General features: G+C 48.5%; 1 protein-coding gene across 2 annotated transcripts; it reads left to right on the forward strand.

Moving 5' to 3' along the window:
• Window positions 1-3,487: 3,487 nt before the first annotated feature.
• On the forward strand, window positions 3,488-25,293 carry atp1a3b (ATPase Na+/K+ transporting subunit alpha 3b). 2 transcript variants are annotated; one of them, XM_060064109.1, is made up of 23 exons: window positions 3,488-3,710; window positions 3,816-3,961; window positions 14,753-14,875; window positions 15,691-15,750; window positions 15,985-16,188; window positions 16,613-16,726; window positions 17,255-17,389; window positions 17,580-17,697; window positions 17,980-18,248; window positions 18,552-18,750; window positions 19,061-19,305; window positions 19,716-19,908; window positions 20,331-20,506; window positions 20,654-20,790; window positions 20,895-21,045; window positions 21,344-21,512; window positions 21,872-22,026; window positions 22,162-22,285; window positions 22,397-22,542; window positions 22,664-22,794; window positions 23,180-23,281; window positions 23,382-23,473; window positions 23,605-25,293. In XM_060064109.1, the coding sequence occupies exons 2-23, from the start codon at window positions 3,956-3,958 to the stop codon at window positions 23,631-23,633; spliced, it is 3,078 nt and encodes a 1,025-aa protein (XP_059920092.1). In that variant the 5' UTR covers window positions 3,488-3,710; window positions 3,816-3,955; the 3' UTR covers window positions 23,634-25,293. The 2 variants fall into 2 exon arrangements, with proteins under 2 accessions (XP_059920092.1, XP_059920093.1); XM_060064110.1 differs by having other exon boundaries at window positions 14,792-14,875.
• The last annotated feature ends 62 nt before the right edge of the window (window positions 25,294-25,355 follow it).

The raw sequence follows: 25,355 nt of genomic DNA on the forward strand, positions 1-25,355 counted from the left end.
GCCCGTGTTCAATGAATGGACACAGAACTTATTGTCTCTTCTTCGCCTGTTTCACCCTCCTCCTCCTCCTCCTCTTCCTCCTCCCTCTCTTATCCTGCCACTCCTCTCCTCGTGTGAGTCACTCTTCCTCTCTCTCCATGGAAATTCCTTTCTCATCCTCAGCCCTGTGTTTTCAGTTCACACCCTCTCCAGGAACCATCAAAATATTTATTTTTCATTTTGATTTACATCAACTAGATTTGGTTTCTGGCCCTCATTCCTTAGCCTCAGCTAACCCCTCACTCAACCCTCCAGCTCTCTCTCTGTCTCTCCCCCTATTTCTCTCTCTGTCTCTCTCTCTATTTCCCTTCCTGTCTCTGTCTCTCTGTCTATCTCCGTATCTCTGTCTCTCTCTATTTCTCTCCCTGCTCTACCCTGAACCTAAAACCTCCCTCTCATGTTGGGCGTTGGATGCTATAAAGAGGATGCTGGGGCTAACTAACGGCTAATCTCTCTGTCCCAACATGCTCCTTGGTGCTAGAGTGCTGGGCCAGGCATATTGCTCAATACGCTTTGAACTGATGCTTTATCTTTTTTGTCCTAACTGTTTTTCCCCTCTTCAAATTCTCTCTCTCTCTCGCTCTCACCCTCGCTCTCTCCCTTTCTTTCTCTCTCTTTCTCTCCCTCTCTGTCCCTCTCTCTCTCTCTCTCTCTCTCTCTCTCTCTCTCTCTCTCTCTCTCTCTCTCTCTCTCTCTCTCTCTCTCTCTCTCTCTCTCTCTCTCTCTCTCTCTCTATCTCCACGAATCCTTTCTCACTGCTTGCAAACAAAAGATGATGTCAGACAATATGGAAAATAAACTGATTAGCTGATTGCTTGTACACACACACACACACACACACACACACACACACACACACACACACACACACACACACACACACACACACACACACACACACACACACACACACACACACACACACACACCAGTCCAGAGGAACACACACACTATGTATAGTGCTGAACATCCCCCTATGCCACCAAAAACCAATGACATGAAACATTTCCAAAGAACAAGCTGTGACTCACACAGTTGAGTCACGTGTCTTATTTTGGTAGCCTACAACAAAAACACAGTATGCTCAAATTATTACACACACACACACACACACACACACACACACACACACACACACACACACACACACACACACACACACACACACAAATGGTCCACCAGCTCCATTTGTGGGGAGCATTTTCTTTAAAAACGAAAAGGAGAAAGATGAATATCTGAATGGTGGCACCGTGATGCATGGCAGCCATTCAGTCAGTGTAGGTGTGTTGTTTGAATACCGGGGACACAGATCTCCGATCCATCTCCTTCTAGGTCTGTCTGGGGTATTTTTTTCAGCCCTTTTCCACCTCTCCCATCCTTCAATTTATCTGACTCAGCACTGTGAGTCGGAGACAAGGTCACCTGACTGTTGCCGTGGAGACCGAGAATAGGTTTTTTTTCCTCCCTCCCCCCTCCCAACGCTTCTCCTTCACTCTTCCGTTGCAAAGCGAGCAGGGTATTGCAGAGGTTAAAGAAGGATACTGCTGGCAGACATCTTGGTTTGAAGGAACTTTATTCATCCAGCCGCTCCGTGACAACAGAGAATGTGTCAACTGCATTGCTGATCCTGCCAGTACCAAACAGAGGCGTTTTAGTGATGCTGAAATACAATCCCTGTATGTAGAATAGGTTAAATCAACACATCTGAAAGTGGATACGATAAAAAATACACATATATATCTGTTGTGGTAACTATGGGATTATACATTCAGCCAAGGCTCTTTGCTACTGCGTGACCTTCATCAAGAGTGTTCTCACTGTCACACTGTCGCCGGGCGGGATAGGACAATGCAGTGAACATAAAGAGAAGGTGAAACACCCTGATGTGTGCGCTATTTCTACCACATCCAAAGACAAATGGAATAATATCTATACATATGGTTTTCTACCTGCTACACTGCGAGGTTGTATAACAAATGATATGCAATAAATCAACCACCATTCCTTAGTGCAGAGGTAAAAATAACCGGACACATCTGCGGTTTCATCATAGCCAGTGGTAAGGGGCGGTCATGTGACCCTGGGCCCATTTTGCTCCATCTTCAGTCAGCAGGGGAAGCACAGACGCACTCTCTACTACTCTACTATGAGAGAGAGAGAGAGAGAGAGAGAGAGAGAGAGAGAGAGAGAGAGAGAAAGGAGAGAGAGAGATGGAGAGAGGGGATGAGAAAAAATAGTGGAGATATAGAGAAAGGAGAGAGAGAGCAATAAAGAGAGAGTGAATATAATGAAGGGGGAGAGAGAGAGAGAGAGGATGTGAGAGAGAGAGAGGGTGTACTGCCAACTAAAGAAAAGGAGATTTAAAGTACGGGCACTTTCAACTTCTTCACCCCATCCACGTTGTCTACGCCCTCTGTCCGCCTCCACCCAACAAACCCGCTGCACCCAGACTGTCTGAACTAAATAACGGTGATGCAACACTAAACAGTCAGTTCATGCATCAAACTGTACACATTATATGCATAAAACATAATGTATCTCTGTAGGTCGCCTCCTCCAGTCTCAGTGCTGGAAGTCATTGTGCTTGTGATGTGCCAGTGTGGTCCCTGCTCTCTAGTGCCGCTGGTGAGTCAGGTCTTTTCCCCCTGCTCAGAGCAGCCACGTCCCTGCTCCCCGCAGGGTGCACACAGCCCGGTCCTACCGGGATCCCTGCGCCGTGGACACACTGCCTCCAGGTTAAAGGACCATGCCCTGGCTTTAGTATCAAGTCTGGGCTTCTACACACGCTGAACATGTATGCTAGCTGTTCGGCTCATGCACATCACTGTGTTTGTGACTTCCATGAATCCATCGCATCGCAGGTATTCAAATAAATGGTGCAGTAACAGTAGTGTTCTTTTTTTTTGCCTGGATTTAGATTCATCTGTATCAGACACACACACACACACACAAACTGACACACAGGCACGTGTGTGTAGTGTGTGGTGGTGGAACAAGGCCGTGAGTGAAATTCACATGACAATATGAACATGACCAACAATAAGACACCTATATAAAGGGTATTTATCACATGCAACCGGCTACTGCTGTCAAGACTCATGACAACACATCTAAAACCACACAACGACCACGACACCTCAAATCTAACCTTGTGCGTCCATTTACACACGGTTTCAGCCTAGAGCCTCTCGACATTGCTGCCTGCAAACCTTAGAGTTCTGCAGTAAAACGGGAGGAGCAGAATGTCTTTCTATTGGCTACTGTGAATGATTATCAGCAACACATTGGGCAGATAACCCATCACAGAAGGGACGCTCGGCGTTGTGATTGGCCCACTGACGTGTCAGTAGGACGCTGTGAGCGTGGAGCTTATGGGCGCCCCCACCCGTTTAAACGGGGAGGGGCGTTCCGAGCTTCCATCGGCACTTATTTATGGGGCGGATTGCTGCGGGTTTAGAAGAGGAAGTGCTGCGGTACCGGTAAACTCGCGGAGGGAGAACGGATTCTAATAAGGTAGCAGTGCGGCTTCTTAGATTCGCCGGTCTTTCGCTGCAAGTATCAGAGAGCAATAGAGGGTGCCGCGTCGACGCGTGATGCTCTGCTTGAGACCGCAACATTTCATTTGAGAGACGTCTCGCTGGAAGACCACATTCCTAGCCTCGCATTTTAAGGTTTGAGGGACCATTCGGTCATTTGAAGCTAAATTTCACTCTTGTATCATATCCTATAGGCATCATCTTGAGTTGACGTCTTATATCTGCTGGTTTTTGTTTTAGGCCATAACCACAGCGTAATCTCTCGTCCGCCGCCGCGTTTTTTGAAGACGCACCAAGAGCTTTTGATATAACTCCTAACCTGAGGGCTGACACCTCTCAAGCTTTGCTTCACCTGAGAGGAGAAGACCGACTGCGCCAACATGGGGGTAAGAGGAGTGATTCCACCTTGACTTGGTTAATTCCAGTGGCAGCCCACCTGAAGGGGCTCGGTAGGACGTAACGCATCACGACACGACACGAGAAGCCCCCCGAGAAGCTCCGAGTGACATTCACCATATTGCGGAATTTTGTGTTACCCTGGTCTTGTAGACTGCGACAAATCTATCCAACTGTCCGCTGTGGCTCAAGGCGAAGCGCACGCTGCACGGCGCGTTTAAACGTGTGTGTGTGTGTGTGTGTGTGTGTGTGTGTGTGTGTGTGTGTGTGTGTGTGTGTGTGTGTGTGTGTGTGTGTGTGTGTGTGTGTGTGTGTGTGTGTGTGTGTGTGTGTGTGTGTGTGTGTGTGTGTGTGTGTGTTCTCACTGCTAAAGCCCTTGGTTAAATATGATAGGCTCCAGATGAAACATCTGCATTTTATTTAGCCGGTGGTATCTCCATTAAAGACCTCTCTGGCGTCGGGAGGATACGCGGTGATGAGTGCAGCGGTTCCTGTCGGCCTGCTCCAGTCGGTTTATCTTTACGCACAGCCATGACGGAGATCCCGTTAGCGCCACTTTGACTATCACCTTGCCGTACATCTTGTCCTCATCTGTTTATTCCTATAGAAATAATCGGGATGGGAGGGGGGATGGAGGATAGGGATAGGGGGGGTGGGGTGAGCAGTTACATTTTGTCCGTGTCGTTGGTATTACATCCAACCGCAGTGGACCCGAGGTTCCCGGGGACATATGCCCACAGTGTGTCCTTCTGAATCTCCGCAACCCCCCTCCCCTCCCCCTCCTCTCCCATCGCTCCTCGCTTCGCAGTTTGTACAGTCGGCCTCGTTCCTGTCCTCTGCTGCATGTGTCAAACATATTTTATACTGCACGTCTCTGTTTTGCTAGAGAAAGGTACGGCGGGAGGAGACGCGCTGTCTTCCTCACTGACCCGTGCGTCATAATGCGGTTACTCGGAATAAGCGCCTGGCCGGCTTATTTCCACTTAACATCGTGATAGAACACCGAGTCTGTAACCGCTGAGCGCGGATGGGTGTCTAAATAAGAGACATTTGGAATGGAATTGAAATAGATTTTATTTACAAGACAGATCGGTGTAACGGGTTCGTCATGGACGTTATGCTAAATGACGCTTGTGATTCACCAAACTGCGCACCAGGAACGGGCCGGTCGGCGGTGTCCTCGGCGCACAGGCCGTTACCCCGCAGTAACGGCACTGGGATCGAGGAGGAACTCGCACAGCATTGGAAAATTACAAAGTGCAGATGTGTGTGTGTGTGTGTGTGTGTGTGTGTGTGTGTGTGTGTGTGTGTGTGTGTGTGTGTGTGTGTGTGTGTGTGTGTGTGTGTGTGTGTGTGTGTGTGGGAGACGAGGGGCGGTTGTTGCGCAATTTCTGCTTCATCGTCATCCTGCAGAATGAGTTGTGATGAATGTAACGCCGCGGGCTCTGTTCCTTTAGTGAATAGATGAATTAAGATGTATTAAGGAACGACATTTAATCAGATCCGCGGTTGTTCCCGATGGTTTACTGGTGCATTCAGCGCCCGACTCGAGGCACCTGAATACAGATCGGTTATGTAACCCACCCAGAGGAGAGCGCGTCGGTGCCCGGCGATTCATTTCTAGATGAATAATCAGGAGCTCAGCGAAAGCAGTTGGCGACTATGCGTCAAACGCGCTGGTTATCTGGGCTATGGCGCTTCTCTGCGGGCTTACTGCAGCTGGATGCGAGGACGCGTCATACCGTCTCTGACCATCTCGTGACGTGACGCTTCACGAGAGAGCCTCAGAACCTGACTCCAGGGCCTGAAGCGCCTCGCTACGGCATCGCCAGATGTCTCCTCCCCACTCTCCTCCATCCTCTCTTCTTCCTCTCTCTCTCCTCCAACCTCCCCCTCTCCTCCTCTACTCCCCCCTCCCCCTTCGCCCTTCCCCCCTTCCCCACAAGGCCGTTGGGTGGCGTTACGTGCGAAGCGCCTTTCTGCGTCAAAAAGGAGGCGGGGCGTCCGATGTGGAAATTCCCTGTCTCTCCCTGTGATAGGCTGAGGGAAGGTGGAACCGCGTTGCGAGGGTATAGCGGGGATGTAGAGGCAGGAGCGGGATTGCAGATGAGAGAGAGAGAGAAAAGCGAAGGATTGAAAGCGGTGAGGACGAATGAGGAGAAGAAGGGCGGGAGAGAGGGGGATAGGGGATGTATATCCTGTTGCAGGATAATGAGCTGAGCTCTCACATTACCATGGCTCTGGTTTCTCCCCACTGTCCTCTGTAGGGTTTGTTACCATGGAGACCAGATTTGGAGGGGGGGGGGGGGGGTTATATAAGAAATGAGGTGTATATATAGATATATCTATACATTTGTACATTTCAATACAGGTAGATATTGATTGCTGGTGGTTGATGAGGGGATTTCACAGGAACCAATGAGGATTAGGGAGAGAAAGAGAGAGAACATAAAAGAGCAACTGAGCGAGGGAGAGAGAGATGACAGAGGTGCTGCAGAAGGGTGGTAGGGTGGGAGAAGGTCATCCTGACTAGTGACTCAGGGCGTGGCCAAATCTAAATCCCCCCCCCCCCCCTGCTGGCCTCTTATTGGTGCATTATGCCATGTGGTACTCACACCATGACATCACACAATGTAACACAGAGTGAACCATAGTTCTGGATCCAACCCATCTGCCTGGGTTCAGGCTTGAGTTTACCTAAGTGCACTGATACTGTACTGCACAGCGTGGGGCTGGGTGGGGGGGTGGTGGGGCGCGGAGGATGAAGGGTGGTGTGTGTGTGTGTGTGTGTGTGTGTGTGTGTGTGTGTGTGTGTGTGTGTGTGTGTGTGTGTGTGTGTGTGTGTGTGTGTGTGTGTGTGTGTGTGTGTGTGTGTGTGTGTGTGTGTGTGTGTGTGTGTGTGTGTGTGTGTGTGCGACCTCTGCTGCAGCAGCAGCAGCAGCAGGCCCATCCCTCAGCTTTGGTGCAGAGTGCTCCACATCCCCTCCCTGCAGCACCTGGGCCGGGCACTGCGCTGCACCCCAGCATGACTGACACCTCCCTAGGAACCGCCTCCTTTACAAGGGGAGAGACACAGAGAGGGAGAGAGGGAGAAGGAGAGGGAGATTTGATTGGTCCATATAGCGTTCCTTCTGGTCGGCCCGGAGTGATGGTTTGACCTCCGGGTTCCGGTTCCAAAGGACCCCAGGACCTCTAGGGGTCAAAGAGGCTCCTGGGGACATATTGTACTATGGTTCTCAGGTGGTGCTTGTGGTGCATGAGTGGGTGGAGAGCCGATCAATAGATCTATATATGGATGAGGACCCACCACACCGCCATCACCGCTGCCGGAGGACACACCGCTTGAACACCTCAGCAGAAAGTACTGCAGTTAGCCTGCATGCTAACATAAAGCTAATGCCTCTCAGGTACAGGAACAGCATGTGGGTGTGTGTGTGTGCGTCTGCGTGTCCGTGTGTGCATAGGCGATAATAAAATGAAAGGTCATGGCTGTCTCCTTCACGCCGGGCTATAAAGGAGATGAAGGTGGTAATTGATCTGCCTCACGGTGCTCTTCTCTTGTTTTAGCGCTGATGCCTTCCTGCCCCAAGATTAAGCCTGAAGGACAATTACAGCCTGTCGTCCTAGTGATCAGTGTGTGCGTGTGTCTGTGTGTATGCACCCATGTATGCGTGGTGATGTTTCTGAGCACTAGGAAAAATATTTGAATTGTTTTAAGCTGCAGAGATAATGTCGACTCAGGTGTTGGAATTGGAACAGAATTATTAATAATACTGGAATAATTAAATCCATTGATTACAATACAGACATGCTGCATTGCACTGTATGACATTGGCATATGCAGGTAGATAGGCTTATAATACTGGCTTGGTCGTATTGCCACCCTGAACGGGTTGGTGCATGCACTTAAGTGTGAGCGTGCTTTAGCATACCTTGGTGACACTTAAAGATGGCTAGATGCCATGTTTCCATAGAATTTCTGCCAAATCTGATTTAATACGTCAATCTAGTTTAGTCTAGCTTCCCCTCACTCACACATACACACACACACACACACACACGCACCTACAAAAACTCTCACACACATTAGAACTGTAAATACATCGCTGCCAACATTGGAGTTTCCCTTCCTCACTTCCTGTCAGCTTTCAAGTGAGCTTCCCTCACTTCCTGTCAGCTATGCAGGCCAAGTGGATCAGTGATGGACAGATGGCTCTGCTGTACTACCTCAGGTGGGGAGGGGCCGCGCTGGGCGGCGGCTAAAGCTCCATTAAGCTTTAGTTCTTTTACATGTATATGTATATTCATTCTCTGAAAGAGTCCCAACACAGATCATTTCTGAGCTTAAGAGAGTTCATTTCCCCGTTTGGTGTGTGTTTGTGTAATCTTCATAACCAAAAAGGATTTAATTTTAGTCCCCTACTGGCGCCACATTCAGTTTTTACCTTTATTTCTCCCATTAAATCGGACCCCTTAGATGTGCTAAAATGTACCGGACACAGCGAGAACACTTTCAACCATCCAATAGCTATTTCATCCTTGCATTCCCTCTTCTGAATAGTATGTGTTCATTTGGACATGTTCATTTCTCCTCCAGTTTTGATTTGGTCCAGTCAATACCATAGATAGAGAGAGAGAATGGATTGATTGCCACGTTTTTTCCCATACTTATCGTAAAGTAAAACTATTGATAATACTGTCATCATGGAGTAAAATCCAATCAGGTAACCAGGCGTTGATAATCCCACCTTTATCGGCAGCAGGGCTCCGTGTGGTGACTACCAGAGTACAATAAAGTGTGTTAGTGTTTGATATGGACAGAGTGTGTGTGTGTCAGTGGTGTGAGTGGGTGATCAAGTGTGCGTGTGTGTTTGGGGGGGAGGGGTAGTTGGCTAATCCAGACTAGTAATCAGACCAGCTAATCCCAACAGCTGTGTCACTAAATCTCTATCCTGAGACCCCCCCTTCCCCAAATGGGCCGGCCAGGAACCAGCAGATGGTCCACTGTCTCTCCAAGGTCACACACACACACACACACACACACACACACACACACACACACACACACACACACACACACACACACACACACACACACACACACACACACACACACACACACACACACACACACACACACACCCACCACCTTTACGTCTTCAACCATAGACCAAAGATGCTCTATGCTCTCTCCTCCTTAGGGTTTGTGAGCTACAGATAGACACAGCATCACATAGAGATATTCTCTCTGAGGGAGATGTACACAGCCTGCCAGCAATCCCGGTTGGGGGGCCTTGACCTATCACGAGCAGGCTAGCATTTCACCACTCGATGGAGGAAAGTGGACCAGACTGGAAATGAGTTGGGCATTCCATTTAGACACACGTAGAATGCCATAGAATGGGATACAAAGGACTATAATAGAATGGGATGGAATGGAATGGAAGGCATTAGTCCTATTGAACCTATTTGTAATAATAAAATATAAAGGCCACAGCAACACTATGGCATTTCTGGTAATAATCAATAACCTGCCCATTTTTGTGCGCTAAAGGCCATCCTTTGGTGATAACTGCACAGTTTCCGTTACCTGGTCCCAGTGCACCTATTGTTTCCTGTACCAAGGAAGGGAAGTGTGTCACCATAGCAACAGCTTGTGGGCAGACCTACCGGCAGGTGAACTGGGGTAAATGGCCACTAATAACAAATACTGGAAGTGAAAGATAGTTGAGTTTTAAATCTCCAAACCACTTCTATTGTAGTTCCTCCTATTTTAGGATCAATAGTCGTTACTTCTCTGTCCCTGCATGAAGCATCGCGTGGCTTCAAGAACATGAGTCATTTGATTGCCTGGAGCCCCTGAGAGCCCATTGTGCATTTGTGCATTTGGGTGTGAGTCTGTGTGTGTGTGTTTGACAAGAGGGAGAGACCCTACATGATTGTGTAACAAGTCCCAACTTGTTTCCTTTGTGGTGCCCTCTGGGATTTCACTGCTGCGTCCTCTCAGAGCCACTCCTTCCTCCCCGAGACGCACACCAAGTTACACAAGTTTTCCCCCATGGTGCATCATAAAAAACCAGTCCACCCAGAACCTAAAACCTCCCCCTCATGTTGGGCGTTGGATGCTATAAAGAGGATGCTGGGGCTAACTAACGGCTAATCTCTCTGTCCCAGAATGCTCCTTGGTGCTAGAGTGCTGGGCCAGGCATATTGCTCAATACGCTTTGAACTGATGCTTTATCTTTTTTGTCCTAACTGTTTTTCCCCTCTTCAAATTCTCTCTCTCTCTCTCTCGCTCTCACCCTCGCTCTCTCCCTTTCTTTCTCTCTCTTTCTCTCCCTCTCCCTCTCTCTCTCTCTGCCTCTCTGCCTCTCTCTCTCTGCCTCTCTCTCCCCTCTCTGCCGCAGTGCGTGTAGACGCTGCGCAGACAGCCTGCATTCAGCACAATGACTCACCTCTGTTCAACTGATGTGGAACTTCTCCTCTCCTCTGTATAGCACACACGCACATACAGAGACACACACGCAAATACACATATGACCGCATGAGGTTGCTCGCTCATAGAAACATACTCTATGCAAACATGTTCAGGCAAACAAACACAGCGGGTAGACACACTTAATTAAATGGAAGACCTCTAAGCAGCAGTGAATATGGTGTGAAATTACAGATACATCAATTATTGCTGGTCCCAGATCAGTAATTAATAATTGATGCATAGCCTCCCTGTAACCGTGGTTACTTGCCCTGCAAACACTCTCAAAAAACACAAAAATATATTGGTCGAATGGGGTCGGATTATAAACAAGAGGACCGGCTCACTTTTAGTAATTATTTTAAGGTCAGCGGGATTGATGAGCCGCTTGTTAAATACAGACGCACACCGACGAGAGATTAGCGAGCGTTTTTATTTTTTTATTCAAATTCCTGTGTCCAAAACGTGTAGCATTGTTACAACTGTAAAGTGTCTGTTACAGTTGGCTGACATCATGAATGAGTTATGATGAACATGTCATTGTTGGCAGAACCGGGGACCTAGTTCTTGGAGCGGTCTGTAAGTGAGAGCAGAGGGTGGGGCGTGCCTGCGTCTCTGCGTCCGTCAGTAAGTGTCTGTCGGCGAGGGGGAGGCCTCTGTAATTCCAGCTCTTTGTCTCCAGTTTCCTGCCTGAAGAGACGCTGGCGCTCCTTACGTTATCACATGACACACACACACACACATACACACACACACACTCTTACACACACACTCTTACACACACACTCTTACACACACACTCTTACACATACTCACAAAAACACCCATACACACTCTTAGACATGGCACACACACACACACACACACACACACACACACACACACACACACACACACACACAGGGCGGATTGTTGACATGTGTTAGCCCACTCTGTCTTTTATTATGAAACTATTTTATGCACAGATACACACACATATACACACCACAGGCACATGCACATGCACAAGCACTTGCACACACCCTAACCAAATGGAATTGCGACAATGTAATCTAACACACAGGGCATTATCGTATGTAAACGCGCCTGCAGGCGGTTGGGGGTAATCTACTCAAGTAAGGACCACCTCGTAGGCAGATAGTGAACCGTAGCCAACAAACAAAACACTGCAATACAAGAAGTAGTGTGGGAGAGACTTGCTGGCAACACCCCCCCCCCCCCCCCCCCCCCCAAACCTATCTATCCATCTCGTCCACCATTGACACCCCATCGTATCACCCCTACCCCCCACCCACGCACTGTGGTCTCGATTTCAATCTGTCTTGGCCTAACTCCTCCCCTTTTTGTCTATCTGTCTGTCTGTCTGTCTCCCTCTCTCTTGCTCTCTTTTCTCTCCCTTGCTCTCTTTTCTCTCCCTTACTATTTCTCCCACTCTCTCTCTCTTTCTCTGTCTAGTCTAGTATACTCTCTCCACCTACCTGTATCTCATTATGATCCACTGCCAGAGGCTAGGCAGCTCTCCCCTCCTCTGACCAGCCCTAAACCGACATCCGTGTGTGTGTGTGTGTGTGTGTGTGTGTGTGTGTGTGTGTGTGCATGGCACATTTACTCCATATTTCCGTCTTTTATAAATGTGCTCAGAGGAGCAGGTGTGCTGCAGAGATAACAATGCACGCTCCAACGTCTCGTATGCATACTTCACACTCTATTCATCCTCTATGGAAATAACCCAGAACCCCCCGCCCTAGTGGCTCTCAATTTACCTGCATACGCCCAGGCCTGTCCCCACCTGCCCCACCTGTACACACGGGGTGTGTCATGGTGGTAGAACACAAAGCACTTAAAAACACGCTTTATGTGACCTGATACCCAGGGTTTAAACGGTAGAGGCCCTTCTTAGTGGAAACACATGGTGTAAATAATAAGTTCAATATTAATATAGTGTATTTATACATAGCAAAGTGCTGTACAGGGCCAAAACATCCTAGAGCTTAGAATGAACAAAGAGCTTAAAATAAATGCGGAATAAACACACATTGCACATTTCCATCGCTTCCCTAACGGCTAATAATAATAATAATAATACATTTCTTTACATGAATAATGCTTCCCTATGTCAAAATCAGTTTCCGCTGAAAGATCTCGGTGAACAATAATCACAACCTGGTAGACTTAGTCAGGGGAGAGTTGTGGTGTAACACAACTGTTTTCATTGAGCTGTTATCGCTATGAGCAGACTCTCCTTCATGGCACCACAGTGAACAGGAAGAACCAGAAGACAGCTCTAGACAGCCTCCAAACTGTCAAGATAATACAGATGCAATACCTTTACTTTCTTCCGGTTGCACATTTAAGTGGGTTGAACTTTCAAATTATTTTGGGTTATCATTTACTACTACGGTTTTTATAAAGGGTATACCGCATCGAATATTCCAACACTTTTTTTAAGGGATCAAATTCGAAACCAACTAATTTGCTCATCTCCTAATTGGACTTTACACGTTAAAGACCCCCACCAAATTCACCCCCTCTCTAAAACGATCAATACAATGTTGACCTTTACATTCAATCGTTGACCTTTTGCCACATGGTACACTTTCAATCCTAAATGAAACGGAGCGTTGTTATTGATGATGAGTTCACGATATTGATTTTCCCGTCAATCCCTTCACAAATACAGGGCTGACATGTGACTGGGTGTGGGCGGCGGTCCTGAACCCTGACAGACCCATTCAGAGCCCCTACCCCTCACACAGGGGCGTAAAGACGTACGGATGGGTTTGATTTGCCCAGCGAACATCTCTCTGATAGCTAGGTTGAGTCAATGTGGTTCCCCTCTGACTGGGACCCGAGCGTGTCTCCAGGGAGACCGTTTGGATCTCCATGTCCGTCCCGGCCTCTGATCAGGGGACGTTTGTATCGATCAGGCCCCTCTCCTCCTAGGCTCTGGATGCAGCCACAGACCTAGGAGGCTGCAGGGTCTGTACTGAGGGAGGGCACTGCTGGATGACGAGACCACATGCCTGTTTGTAGTTTGACAATGTGAATGGAATTATGCAAGGAAATTATTGCCAAACAATCAACAAAGGTCCGTGCTTTCTTTATGTGTGGTTGTGCTTCCTTTACTGTGTTAGTGCACGCATGGATGCTTGTGTACGATGAAAGCCTGTTAATGGTTTTCATCATACGCATGCATTCATGCGTGTGTTTGTGTGTGTGTGTGTATGATGAAAGCCTGCGAAGGGTTTCATCTCCCTGACATCAAAGTGTCGCTAATGCATCCAATCTAATAGAGTACAACATACCAAGATGTAATTGGAAGCTCTTTGATGACTTAATATAATTCAGTTTGTGTGGCTGCCCTCCCCTGAATGCTTTGTTGTGGATGGCCTGGGTGGATGGTAAAAAAAAAACCTGTGATATTCACCAGGAGTCACGGAGACAGCAGCGGTGTGTCCGTCAGTGTCACTTTGTCATGGAAAGCCGATTAGGGATCAAACGACACTTGGTGTGCTTGGTACGGTTAAGAATAGCGCGTGTGTGTGTGTGTGTGTGTGTGTGTGTGTGTGTGTGTGTGTGTGTGTGTGTGTGTGTGTGTGTGTGTGTGTGTGTGTGTGTGTGTGTGTGTGTGTGTGTGTGTGTGTGTGTGTGTGTGTGTGTGTGTGTGTGTGTGTGTGTGTGTGTGTGTGTGGCACCGTTGCGGTGACACAACCACGCTCTTGACTCTCTAGTGTTCTGCAATCAGGAGAGACCGGGGTAACACATTCCATAATCCGCTATTTTAGATGTGCTCCATATGCTGATGATATGCTGATGATGAGTGGTTTATAAATAACCACGCACAGGCCACTTCAGACTGATCCCTGCAATTTTCCTGTTCAAGGTCAAACCAAAGACTAGCCATATTTCTCAAAGGCACACACCAGTCAAGAAAGAGGATAGTTTACTTTATGAGACAAGTAGACACAGATTTAAGCATCATAAGTGCTAATGCCTTGCACATAGTCTGGACAGGGAGGCAGGATGGTCTATTGGTAAGGGCGTTTGTATCCCAGGCCGAAAGGTTGTGGGTACGAACCCCAAAACCCTGTAGGCCTCCAGGAACAAGATGCCTAACCGTATACCTGCTCCATAATAACGATATCTAGAACTCACTACAAGTCCCTTTGGACAATAGCATCTTCTCAGTGACTACACTTAGTACAGTCACCTGCGGACACCTGGCACCTAGTCCAGGCAATGGCAAGGCACCCCATCTCACTAACACAGGGCAAAGCATGTATAAAACGTGTGTGTGTGTCTGTAGTATGGGCGGTCCGACAGTTACCGCGTTGCCACCACACAGGACAAAGCTGATCGCTCCCCGAAGAAGAAGAAGGGGGCGAAGGGAGCCAAGGACATGGACGACCTGAAGAAGGAAGTACCCATCGTGAGTACACCGTCACCTACCACTTCCTGTTTCCCGAACAATGACTGAGTGTGGCGTGTGTGAGGTTGCACACGAGAGCTGAAATACAACCAAGTTATATACTTTCTTCAACAGGAGTTTATTTATTTGGTTTTATGTGTAATTAAAGAAGGTATATCTTTGGTAATAAATTAAAACACATGAATAAAATTCGGACGACAAAAGTAAAACATGAGATTAGGTTAATAATGATATCAGTCATCTGAATGCTTTATATCATTTAGATGAAGAACATTGACAGTGCATTTGTAGTTCCAATGTAGGCTTTCTCTAGTGTGGATCCAAGATACAGTAAGAGAGGGATAAGAGAGACATCGAGCTACAGAGTTAGAGAGAGAGAGGGAGGGAGGGAGGGAGGGAGAGAGGGAGGGAGGGAGAGAGAGAGAGAGACTCCATGAATTCCATGAAGCCCAAATGGATGATGATTACTGGGTGATAAGAGCGGCGACCTGTAATCAGAAGGTCGTCGTTCCATCCCACTACCCCTGTCGAAGTGCTCTTGAGCAAGACACAGAGCAACAGGGATGCCGTACCGGGCTGCCATGAGCCTCTTACGCCTCAGGTGAAATGCATGCAGTACTACTTTAATGATCAGTTGGAAGAGATATGAGAATGGAATTTATTTTCTGTTTATGAAAATAAGTAACTTTATTTTCTCCTGTACACCAATTTGGAACAACAGTGTGTTTCATTGCATGTGCATGCAAACAGTCAGGTCAGGAGTGTGAGGCGGGCCACAGACAGGAAATTCACATTTTTCTTCAATCTTCTTTCAGACGGAACACAAAATGTCCATAGAGGAGGTATGCAGGAAATTCCAGACCGACATCGTCCAGGTGAGGATTTGAAATTCCGACAGAGAATGCTATACATAGAACTGACCACTAGGTGGTGATAGGGCATTTCAAAACAGTATGTAGCTGCATCATTTAAAGTATGTGAATTTTATTTTATTTTTAACTTTATCTTTATAAAGAGCAATTGTCACATACCTGGTTACCTTAATATCTCATCCACAACCCTTTGCTTTCTTCTTCTTCTTCTTCTTCTTCTTCTTCTTCTTCTTATAGGGCCTGACCAGTGCCAAGGCGGCTGATTTCCTGATCCGGGACGGTCCCAATGCACTCACCCCTCCCCCCACCACCCCAGAGTGGGTCAAGTTCTGTCGCCAGCTGTTCGGAGGGTTCTCCATCCTGCTGTGGACTGGAGCCATCCTCTGTTTCCTGGCCTACGCCATCCAGGCAGTCACCGAGGACGAGCCCGCAGGAGACAATGTGAGCAGGACACACACACGCACACGCACACGCATACACACTCACATATGCGCACAGACACACGCACACATATGTATCCACACACAAACAATCACACACACACACACACACACAATCACACACACACACATACACCCACACACACACATATGCGCCCACACACATACATACATACACACACGAGTCTCCACACACCCGCAGACTCATAGTGTGTTCCCAAGTACCACAGCGGATCCACCCCCCCTTATGAACACGTCCAGGCTCACCATGACGGCACCTCGGTCAGCCGATCCGTCACGTCACGCCAACCGACATCCCACACCCTCTGCACTCAGCACTCCTACGTCTCTTTATGTCTTTATCTTTCATTTGGATCTAAACAGTCTCTCTCTCTCTCTCTCTCTCTCCCCCCCTCCCTATGCAGCTGTACCTGGGTATCGTGCTCACGGCCGTCGTCGTGATCACCGGCTGCTTCTCGTATTTCCAAGAGGCGAAGAGCTCCAAAATCATGGAGTCCTTCAAGAACATGGTGCCTCAGGTGAGACCCCAGCCGCCCGCCGGCCCTCTGCCAGTCCCGCGCTCCCTGAGTGCTCCTGTCATTCGATAGCGCCTCAGGGGCTTTGGGAATTCAGTGTTCTGTTGTGAATTCACAGAGGAACACACATGACTGTTGGTTCAGCCCTAAAAGCCAAATCACCATAGTGAATGTCACCTGCTCTCTAGATAAATATTTATAAATATTATATATTTGTCTCTAATATATTCCTTTGTAATTTTTTGCATTATTATATTTCTTATATTTTTATAATAACAGAATAACTTTCTGATAATTCAGATAACTGATCAATTTCAGATAACATTGTCTAACACTGAGACTCCCTCTCCTCTGAGGGATATTGTTGGATAACGTTCCCATTGGCGTTGGTCTGATTCTTCCTCTCATGGGTCTCAAAGAGGATGTCTTGGGGGCAGAGGGTCTCGGCGTTCTCCCTCATCAGACCTGTGTGGACGTATGTGTGTGTGTGTGAGCATGTTCCCTGACGTTTGGCCCTCTGTGTGTCTACAGCAAGCACTGGTGATCCGGGAGGGAGAGAAGGTGCAGATCAACGCAGAGGAGGTGGTGGCTGGAGACCTGATCGAGGTGAAGGGGGGAGACAGGATCCCCGCCGACATCAGGATCGTCTCTGCCCACGGTTGCAAGGTACACACACACACACGCATACACACACAGTCCACACTAACACACACCTAAACAAACACAAACACAAACACAAATAAATAAACAAACACACCCAGGCCGGGACTCCGTGTGCCACTAGACACATCGAATGACACCGTAACCTAATGCCTCGCAAATAAACAATTTATGTGTTTGTGCTTTCCCCGAACAGGTTGATAACTCCTCCCTGACTGGCGAATCAGAGCCTCAGAGCCGGTCACCTGACTGTACCCATGACAACCCCCTGGAGACCCGTAACGTGGCTTTCTTCTCCACCAACTGTGTTGAAGGTAGAGTGGCTGCGACAGACTATCCGATGATCAATTGATTAAGCTAACCCGATACATGCTGAACAGTGAATGTATCTTAGTATAATGGTTGCCACTGTTTAAAAATGTTAAGTATAAAAATATAAATGATGGTTCCTCTGTTTTTAGTCAATCAAACAATCTATCCATTTACCTATCTATATACTTCTCTATCTATATATTACAAAGCACCGCCATTTCACAAAAGGGGGGCCCATTGAGTGGGACTGAGACGGTCCAATTAACCCCCCCTTCCCTCACCAGGCACCGCCCGCGGCCTGGTGATCTGCACCGGGGACCGCACCGTCATGGGCCGCATCGCCACCCTGACCTCCGGCCTTGAGTCCGGCAAGACCCCCATCGCCAAGGAGATCGAGCACTTCATCCACATCATCACGGGCGTGGCCGTGTTCCTGGGTGTGTCCTTCTTTGTCCTGGCCCTGATCCTTGGGTACAGCTGGCTGGAGGCCGTCATCTTCCTCATCGGCATCATCGTGGCCAACGTGCCCGAGGGACTGCTGGCTACCGTCACTGTGAGTGGGCCCTTTGGTTAGCGGAGAGAGGACACTAACACTGTCCTCAGGCACAGGGTGGCCCATATATATAGAAGGCATCTATATATGCATCATTTGAGTAGCAGCAATGTAAAAACAAAACAGTAAATGGGAACATAACAAACAGTCAAGGTGGACTATGTTTAGTTGAGGTTATTATTATCAAATGACAATTATTTGATTGATAAATAAAGCCTAAATTTCAAACCATCAGACTAAATCTACAACTTGGTGGTGGCTTACAAAAAATATCAACACTTTTTTGTGTCATGTGATCTGCAGGTGTGTCTGACCCTGACCGCCAAGCGCATGGCCAAGAAGAACTGCCTGGTGAAGAACCTGGAAGCCGTGGAGACCCTGGGCTCCACCTCCACCATCTGCTCCGACAAGACCGGCACCCTCACCCAGAACAGGATGACCGTGGCCCACATGTGGTTCGACAACCAGATCCACGAGGCCGACACCACTGAGGACCAGTCTGGTGAGTGGACAGGGGCCGGTGCTGCAGTCCAAACCCCACTAGGGCCCACCCACACTCCCAGGACACAGACATATGTTTATGTAGGACTTATTGACACCCATGTTTTGTTTTTTTAACAAAGTCAAATACAAAGCAGAGGCGGCTAGGTACTGGGTTTGATGCCCGCTAGGCACCCTGTAAAGTATATAAATACACCTCACCTGCGTACACAGCATCTGAACATTTCCCTCGCAAGTCCCTTTGTATAAAAGTGTCCTATGCTCCACCACGTGCCATGAAAATAATTAATTTCAAATGGTTTCTTCTTCAGGCGCCTCCTTCGACAAGAGCTCCGGGACCTGGGTGGCCCTTGCCCGGATCGCAGCCTTGTGTAACCGCGCCCAGTTCAAGGGAGGCCAGGATGGTCTGCCCATCCTGAAGAGGGACGTGGCGGGCGACGCCTCCGAGTCGGCCCTGCTCAAGTGCATCGAGCTGTGCTGCGGCTCCGTGCGCACCATGAGGGACAAGAACAAGAAGGCGGCCGAGATCCCCTTCAACTCCACCAACAAGTACCAGGTGAGTGGGGGGGCCCCCGGCAGAGACCCTCAGACTGCTGCGGCCGGGCTGGTAGAACTCACCGATTCAGCTCAGTCAAACGGGGCTAGGCCACTTATAGTGAGACCCTTCCTCTACCTGATCTTGAATTCGTCACTCGGGGTCCAAATAATTCACTCTATAAATCACTGAAGGGTCTAATTGAATATAAGTTGGATGGTTAGTGTTTATGGTGAGCAGAGGGTGTGTTTCAGGTTCTGGGCTCAGACCCCGACTGCTTCTTAACGACATGCGTCTTGGGCAACAATCAGATGCTTTAGATAAATGTCTGTGCTCCCCCATGACAAAATCACACTACACACACCACAGCCCGACTGACCTTGTCCCAAACCCCCCCCCCCCCCCCCCCCCCCCCTTCTCCTCCACTCCAGCTCTCCATCCACGAGACGGAAGACCTCAACGACAACCGCTACCTGCTGGTGATGAAGGGTGCCCCCGAGAGGATCCTGGAGCGCAGCTCCACCATCATGATCCAGGGCAAGGAGCAGCCGCTGGACGAAGAGCTGAAGGAGTCCTTCCAGAACGCCTACATGGAGCTCGGAGGGCTGGGAGAGCGAGTGCTTGGTGAGCTCTGATGCTCGGGTTAGGTTTAGGTCGGCCGACACAAGGGGCAAGCGGCCTTATTCAGCCATGGAACCAATGTATGGATCCCAGATGGCCGCTAGATGATAAAGGCCCGTAGAGAAGGCTTTTGATGAGCCTTAAAAGTGAGTAGTAGTTGAACTATTAGAGATGGGGGAAAAAAACCCTGAAAGAAAATCTAAAAAGTAAAGGTCATGAAAGGGGAACACTCACCTGGAATTAAGTTGAGAAGGAGCAATGGACGTAAACGTTTATTTATCTCTTACTGGCTTTGCCTGCTATAGGCTAACTGCCTTCGTCTTTAATCCACACTTTGTCCCCACCCCCTCTCATGTGACATTAACAATGGATAAGACTGACACTGTATCCCTGACCCCTCTCATCGCCCCTCTCCTCCCCACCAGGTTTCTGCCAGGTTATGATGCCAGAGGACCAGTACCCCAAGGGCTTTGCCTTCGACTGCGATGACGTCAACTTTCAGACAGACAACCTGTGCTTCATCGGCCTCATGTCCATGATTGACCCTCCCCGTGCCGCCGTACCTGACGCTGTGGGCAAATGCAGATCTGCTGGTATCAAGGTAAATCGGCCGCGACTCACACAACACCACCAGGGCTTATTCCGGATCAATTTGATTCGTTTTGAGTCATTTGTTGTTTTTAATGCTTCGTTGTGAAATCAAAGTATTACCCAGCAATTAATTATGTATTTATTTGTTTTCTTTTAGGTCATCATGGTCACTGGTGATCACCCAATCACAGCCAAGGCCATCGCTAAGGGTGTGGGCATCATCTCCGAGGGCAACGAGACAGTGGAAGACATTGCTGCCCGCCTCAACATCCCCGTCAGCCAGGTCAACCCCAGGTAAGGGTCCGGTCCGCCCCCCCTCCCCACACTAAACCCAGAGGGGTCTAGCAGCTCGTTGGCTGTGGAGTGGTGAGTCAAACAGAAGTGCTGCGTGTGTTCAGGGACGCCAAGGCCTGTGTGATCCACGGTACCGACCTGAAGGAGCTGTCCCAGGACCAGATGGACGACATCCTGAGGAACCACACAGAGATCGTGTTCGCCAGGACCTCCCCCCAGCAGAAGCTCATCATCGTAGAGGGTTGCCAGAGACAGGTGAGCCCCCTTCTCTATTCTCTAAGGCTTCATACATCATGTGTGAGCTTCGCTTGGCCACATTATAAAAAATTAACACTGCTCGAGTCCTGTTCCAAGTCTCTTATCAATAAATAAAATAATTAAAATAATAAAAAAAAGAGAATAGTTCACATTAAAAACTCAATCAAAACAAAATGTTCAAGCTACATTATCAAGTGGAACGTGGCTGATCTGAGGCTGTGTTCCTGCCGACGTTTCCCTCCTGTATCTCTACCCTATGGGTCACTTAGTGTGCTCTCGTGATTGTCCCTCTCAGGGTGCCATCGTAGCTGTGACAGGTGATGGTGTGAACGACTCCCCTGCCCTTAAGAAGGCCGACATCGGTGTTGCCATGGGAATCTCTGGCTCTGACGTGTCCAAGCAGGCCGCTGACATGATCTTGCTTGATGACAACTTTGCCTCCATCGTCACCGGAGTAGAAGAGGGTGAGCCACCGTTCAAATGAAAACATTGATATGAAGTGGAACCATTCTGCTATAATGCAGGTCACATGTACGTCAAATACATTAAAGCATGCTTCATTGTTTATTTTGTGATGCATTCAAATGCAACCACTTACAAGCATTGTAGTGCTATGTAGATCACATAGAGCTTTATCTCAATACGAAATGCTTACATTTTTATTGAAATATAATGCTAGCCATGCCTTGATATAATATTTTCTATTGCAACCATATACCATGAAGCAATGCTTAAGACACACAACACAATATTGACATGTCCGTTGAAGCATGGCCCTTAGTACCGCAGTAGTCATCTCCTGACTTGTCTGTTCTCTCTGCAGGTCGCCTGATCTTTGACAACTTGAAGAAATCCATTGCCTACACCCTTACCAGTAACATCCCAGAGATCACCCCCTTCCTGTTCTTCATCATCGTCAACATTCCTCTTCCTCTTGGAACCATCACCATCCTCTGCATTGACTTGGGAACTGACATGGTGAGAAACGCACTCATCACATAAACACACAGCTGTAGGGAAATTAAGATAAGGCAGGATGGTACGTTATTCATCCCATATGGGGGGTCACCATAGCATGTCACACTGACTAATAACCACACCTTCTCCCCACAGGTACCTGCTATCTCCCTTGCCTATGAGGCAGCTGAGAGTGACATCATGAAGCGCCAGCCCAGGAACCCAGCCAGGGACAAGCTGGTGAATGAGAGGCTCATCAGCATCGCTTATGGCCAGATTGGTGAGTCCAGTTGGAGATCGACACAGACCTACTCTTCTATCCTTCATCTGTGGAAGTAAGGGTCCTCAGTGTCCTGATGAACTAAATCATTGCGTTGTGTTTGCCTCCCAGGTATGATCCAGGCTCTTGGAGGATTCTTCGCCTACTTTGTGATCCTGGCTGAGAATGGATTCCTGCCCTCCATATTGGTGGGCATCAGGCTACACTGGGACGACCGCTCCCTCAACGACCTGGAAGACAGCTATGGACAGCAATGGGTACGGCCATAGTGTGTGTGTGTGTATGTGTGTGGCTTGTGTGCGCGTAGTTGCATATGTAGGTGCGCTTATTATGTACGTCTACATCACCGGCCCTTCTCTTCCCCTTCCCTCTGTGCAGACATATGAGCAGAGGAAGATCGTAGAGTTCACGTGCCACACAGCCTTCTTCGTGAGCATCGTGGTGGTGCAATGGGCTGACGTCATCGTCTGCAAGACCAGGAGGAACTCTGTCTTCCAGCAGGGCATGAGGTGAGACGGAGCTTTCTCAGGGGACTCTGTTCCATCATCTGATTCATATCATAGTAATATTATCCATGCAGTAGATTTTCCTTCCCTAACTTTCGGCTGAATCACGCACGAGTGTGGCTCATCAAATGAGCCGACCGAGTAGGCAACCCGCCCATTAGAGACCCACTTTCACTTCCGGCCTGCGGTCACATAGTGCCAGTTTCATCAACCCACTTCCCTGTCCCTGTTCACTTCCTGTTTTCAATGCATAAAGATTTAACTCTCTGGTAGCAGCGTTGCTAAAGACGACAACACTTTTGAGAGATCCAATCCTAACGTGCCGCTAGCGAGTGAGGTCGTGAACATGTTGATGCTAACCCCCTGTTCTCCCTGTGCGTCCCACCAGGAACAAGATCCTCATCTTCGGCCTGTTTGAAGAGACAGCCCTGGCTGCCTTCCTGTCCTACTGCCCAGGCATGGACCTGGCCCTCAGGATGTACCCCCTCAAGTAAGCACCCTGACATGTACCTTCTTCACTAGACATGTGGCACTCGCCTCCCGCCTCCCCTTCATCTGACTCTGTTCCTCCTCCCCCTCCTCTTCCTCAGGCCTACCTGGTGGTTGTGCGCGTTCCCCTACAGTTTCCTCATCTTCGTCTATGATGAAGTCCGAAAACTCCTCATCCGCAGGAACCCCGGAGGTCTGTACCACTGCGGCCCGTTGAAGAGAACGCACACAAACTCGACATGATATTTCCATTCGGGTATTCAAATTAGGTTTTTCTAATAGTTTGAACTAACGCGTCCTCTTCCTGTCTTGTCTTTGCTGCAGGTTGGGTGGAGAGGGAGACATACTATTGATCGATGGATCAGCTTCTTTACTCAAACCCCCCACCACACTTTCCACTTATTTCTTCCCCCTCCTCCCCCTCTCTCCCCCCCCCCCGCCCCCGCCCTCCTCCAAACCCCGCCCTGGTCACTCCATCCTGGCAAGACGCTCACCGCCCCGAACAACCGCTTCAAAGCAATTTTCATCATGACTGCCCCAAAGATTAAAAAAACAAACAGCAGAAGCACCTTTACGACTTTCTATATTGATCCCCACCCAGTCCTCGCCATCTCCTATGATACTCTTTGCATGTGTTCTCTCACTGCTGTGTACATAAACCTATATCTACCAAACGGCAGCTGCATATTGCGTATGTAGATTTGAATGAGCTAGGATGCGACAGGAGTGTCTCATTCTGCAAAAAAATATTTAAAAAGGGCCATTCAGCTCCTCTCTCGCCCCCCCCCCCCCCTGCGTCCACACGCTTTCTCCTCTGTACCTCTGTTGCATTTTCTGTCCCCCCCTGACCCCCCCCCCCCCCTTCCCTCCCCTGCAACCCCTTTGCTTGTCGTCCAGTCACACACACACACACAGATATACAGACCGCCAAGCGAGACCCCCACCACCACTCAGACCACCGTCTCGGGAGGACCTCTCTCTGTCGTTCTCGCCGCCGCTGCCGCGTCCATTTTTAACTTCTCTTTCCTTTGTTGTTGCTGTTGTTGTTGTTTTTCTTTGATTGGTCACAGTGTTGTATTTAGTTTTTTTTAATATATACGGGGTAGGAAGGGGGGGGGGGGGGGGGGGTTGCAATGATTCTTTTTTTTATTGCTCTGGCGGGAGGGGGGGAGGTGAGAGAATCCCCCTTTACCCTGTTCATTGAGGCATAACAAAGCACACCCCATGATGTTCTGTATCCCCCCCCCCCCCCTGCCCCCACCCCACCCGGCTCATGTCTCTCACACCCCTCCCTCCCTCCCTCCCCCCAGCCCCACCCCACCAGCCATGTTTGTCTCCGTTTGTGTGCAAAGTGTGAAACCATTGTCCTTGTTAATAATCACAGTACACCCCCCTACCCCACCCAGATGATGAAAAATACAACTCAAAACTTTCTGTGTGTTCTAGGAAACTATATAATTCTATACTGAAATTAAACGAAACAATAAAAAAAACACATGTTGAAAATAAACAGCTTGAGAGAGGAGTTTATGGAGTAGACATATCCAATGATATATCAGTACGCTTAAAGTAAAAAAAAAAAAGATCTCTGTGTTTGCTTTTGTTCATTTGGTTTCAGGTTTTTCCGTTGTTTTTTCTTTTCAGGGTAATGTAAAATGATAAAATAACGCTAATTACAAAAGACTAAAGGCAGGGTTTTCGGTTGTGTTTTTAACGAGTGAGATGTGAGTCAACAGCCGTGGTAATCAGGTTCCTATCGCTGCAGGTGTGTGGTGCGATGTGGCCGTAGTTCGCCCACTGGACCACGGTCACACCCTGACAGGGGGCCGCTCTTAAGTTCTGTGTGAATGTACGTGTTGGGAGGACCGGTGAAGGGCCAGCATTCTAAATGGGTCTTAACTGAACAACGGCAGTAGGGGTTGAGATTGAAGAAAATACTTAAACAAATATTAGATCATACTGTGTGAAAGAAAGTGACACCAATAAAACATCTAGAACATTTAATACAACCAAGCTCTGTCTCTCTGTCTTTATGTCTCTGTCTTTGACTGGACGTTTGGCACTCCTTCTCCTAT

The sequence above is a fragment of the Gadus macrocephalus genome, chromosome 11 (assembly GCF_031168955.1).
Source record: "Gadus macrocephalus chromosome 11, ASM3116895v1".
NCBI classification, from domain to species: domain Eukaryota; kingdom Metazoa; phylum Chordata; class Actinopteri; order Gadiformes; family Gadidae; genus Gadus; species Gadus macrocephalus.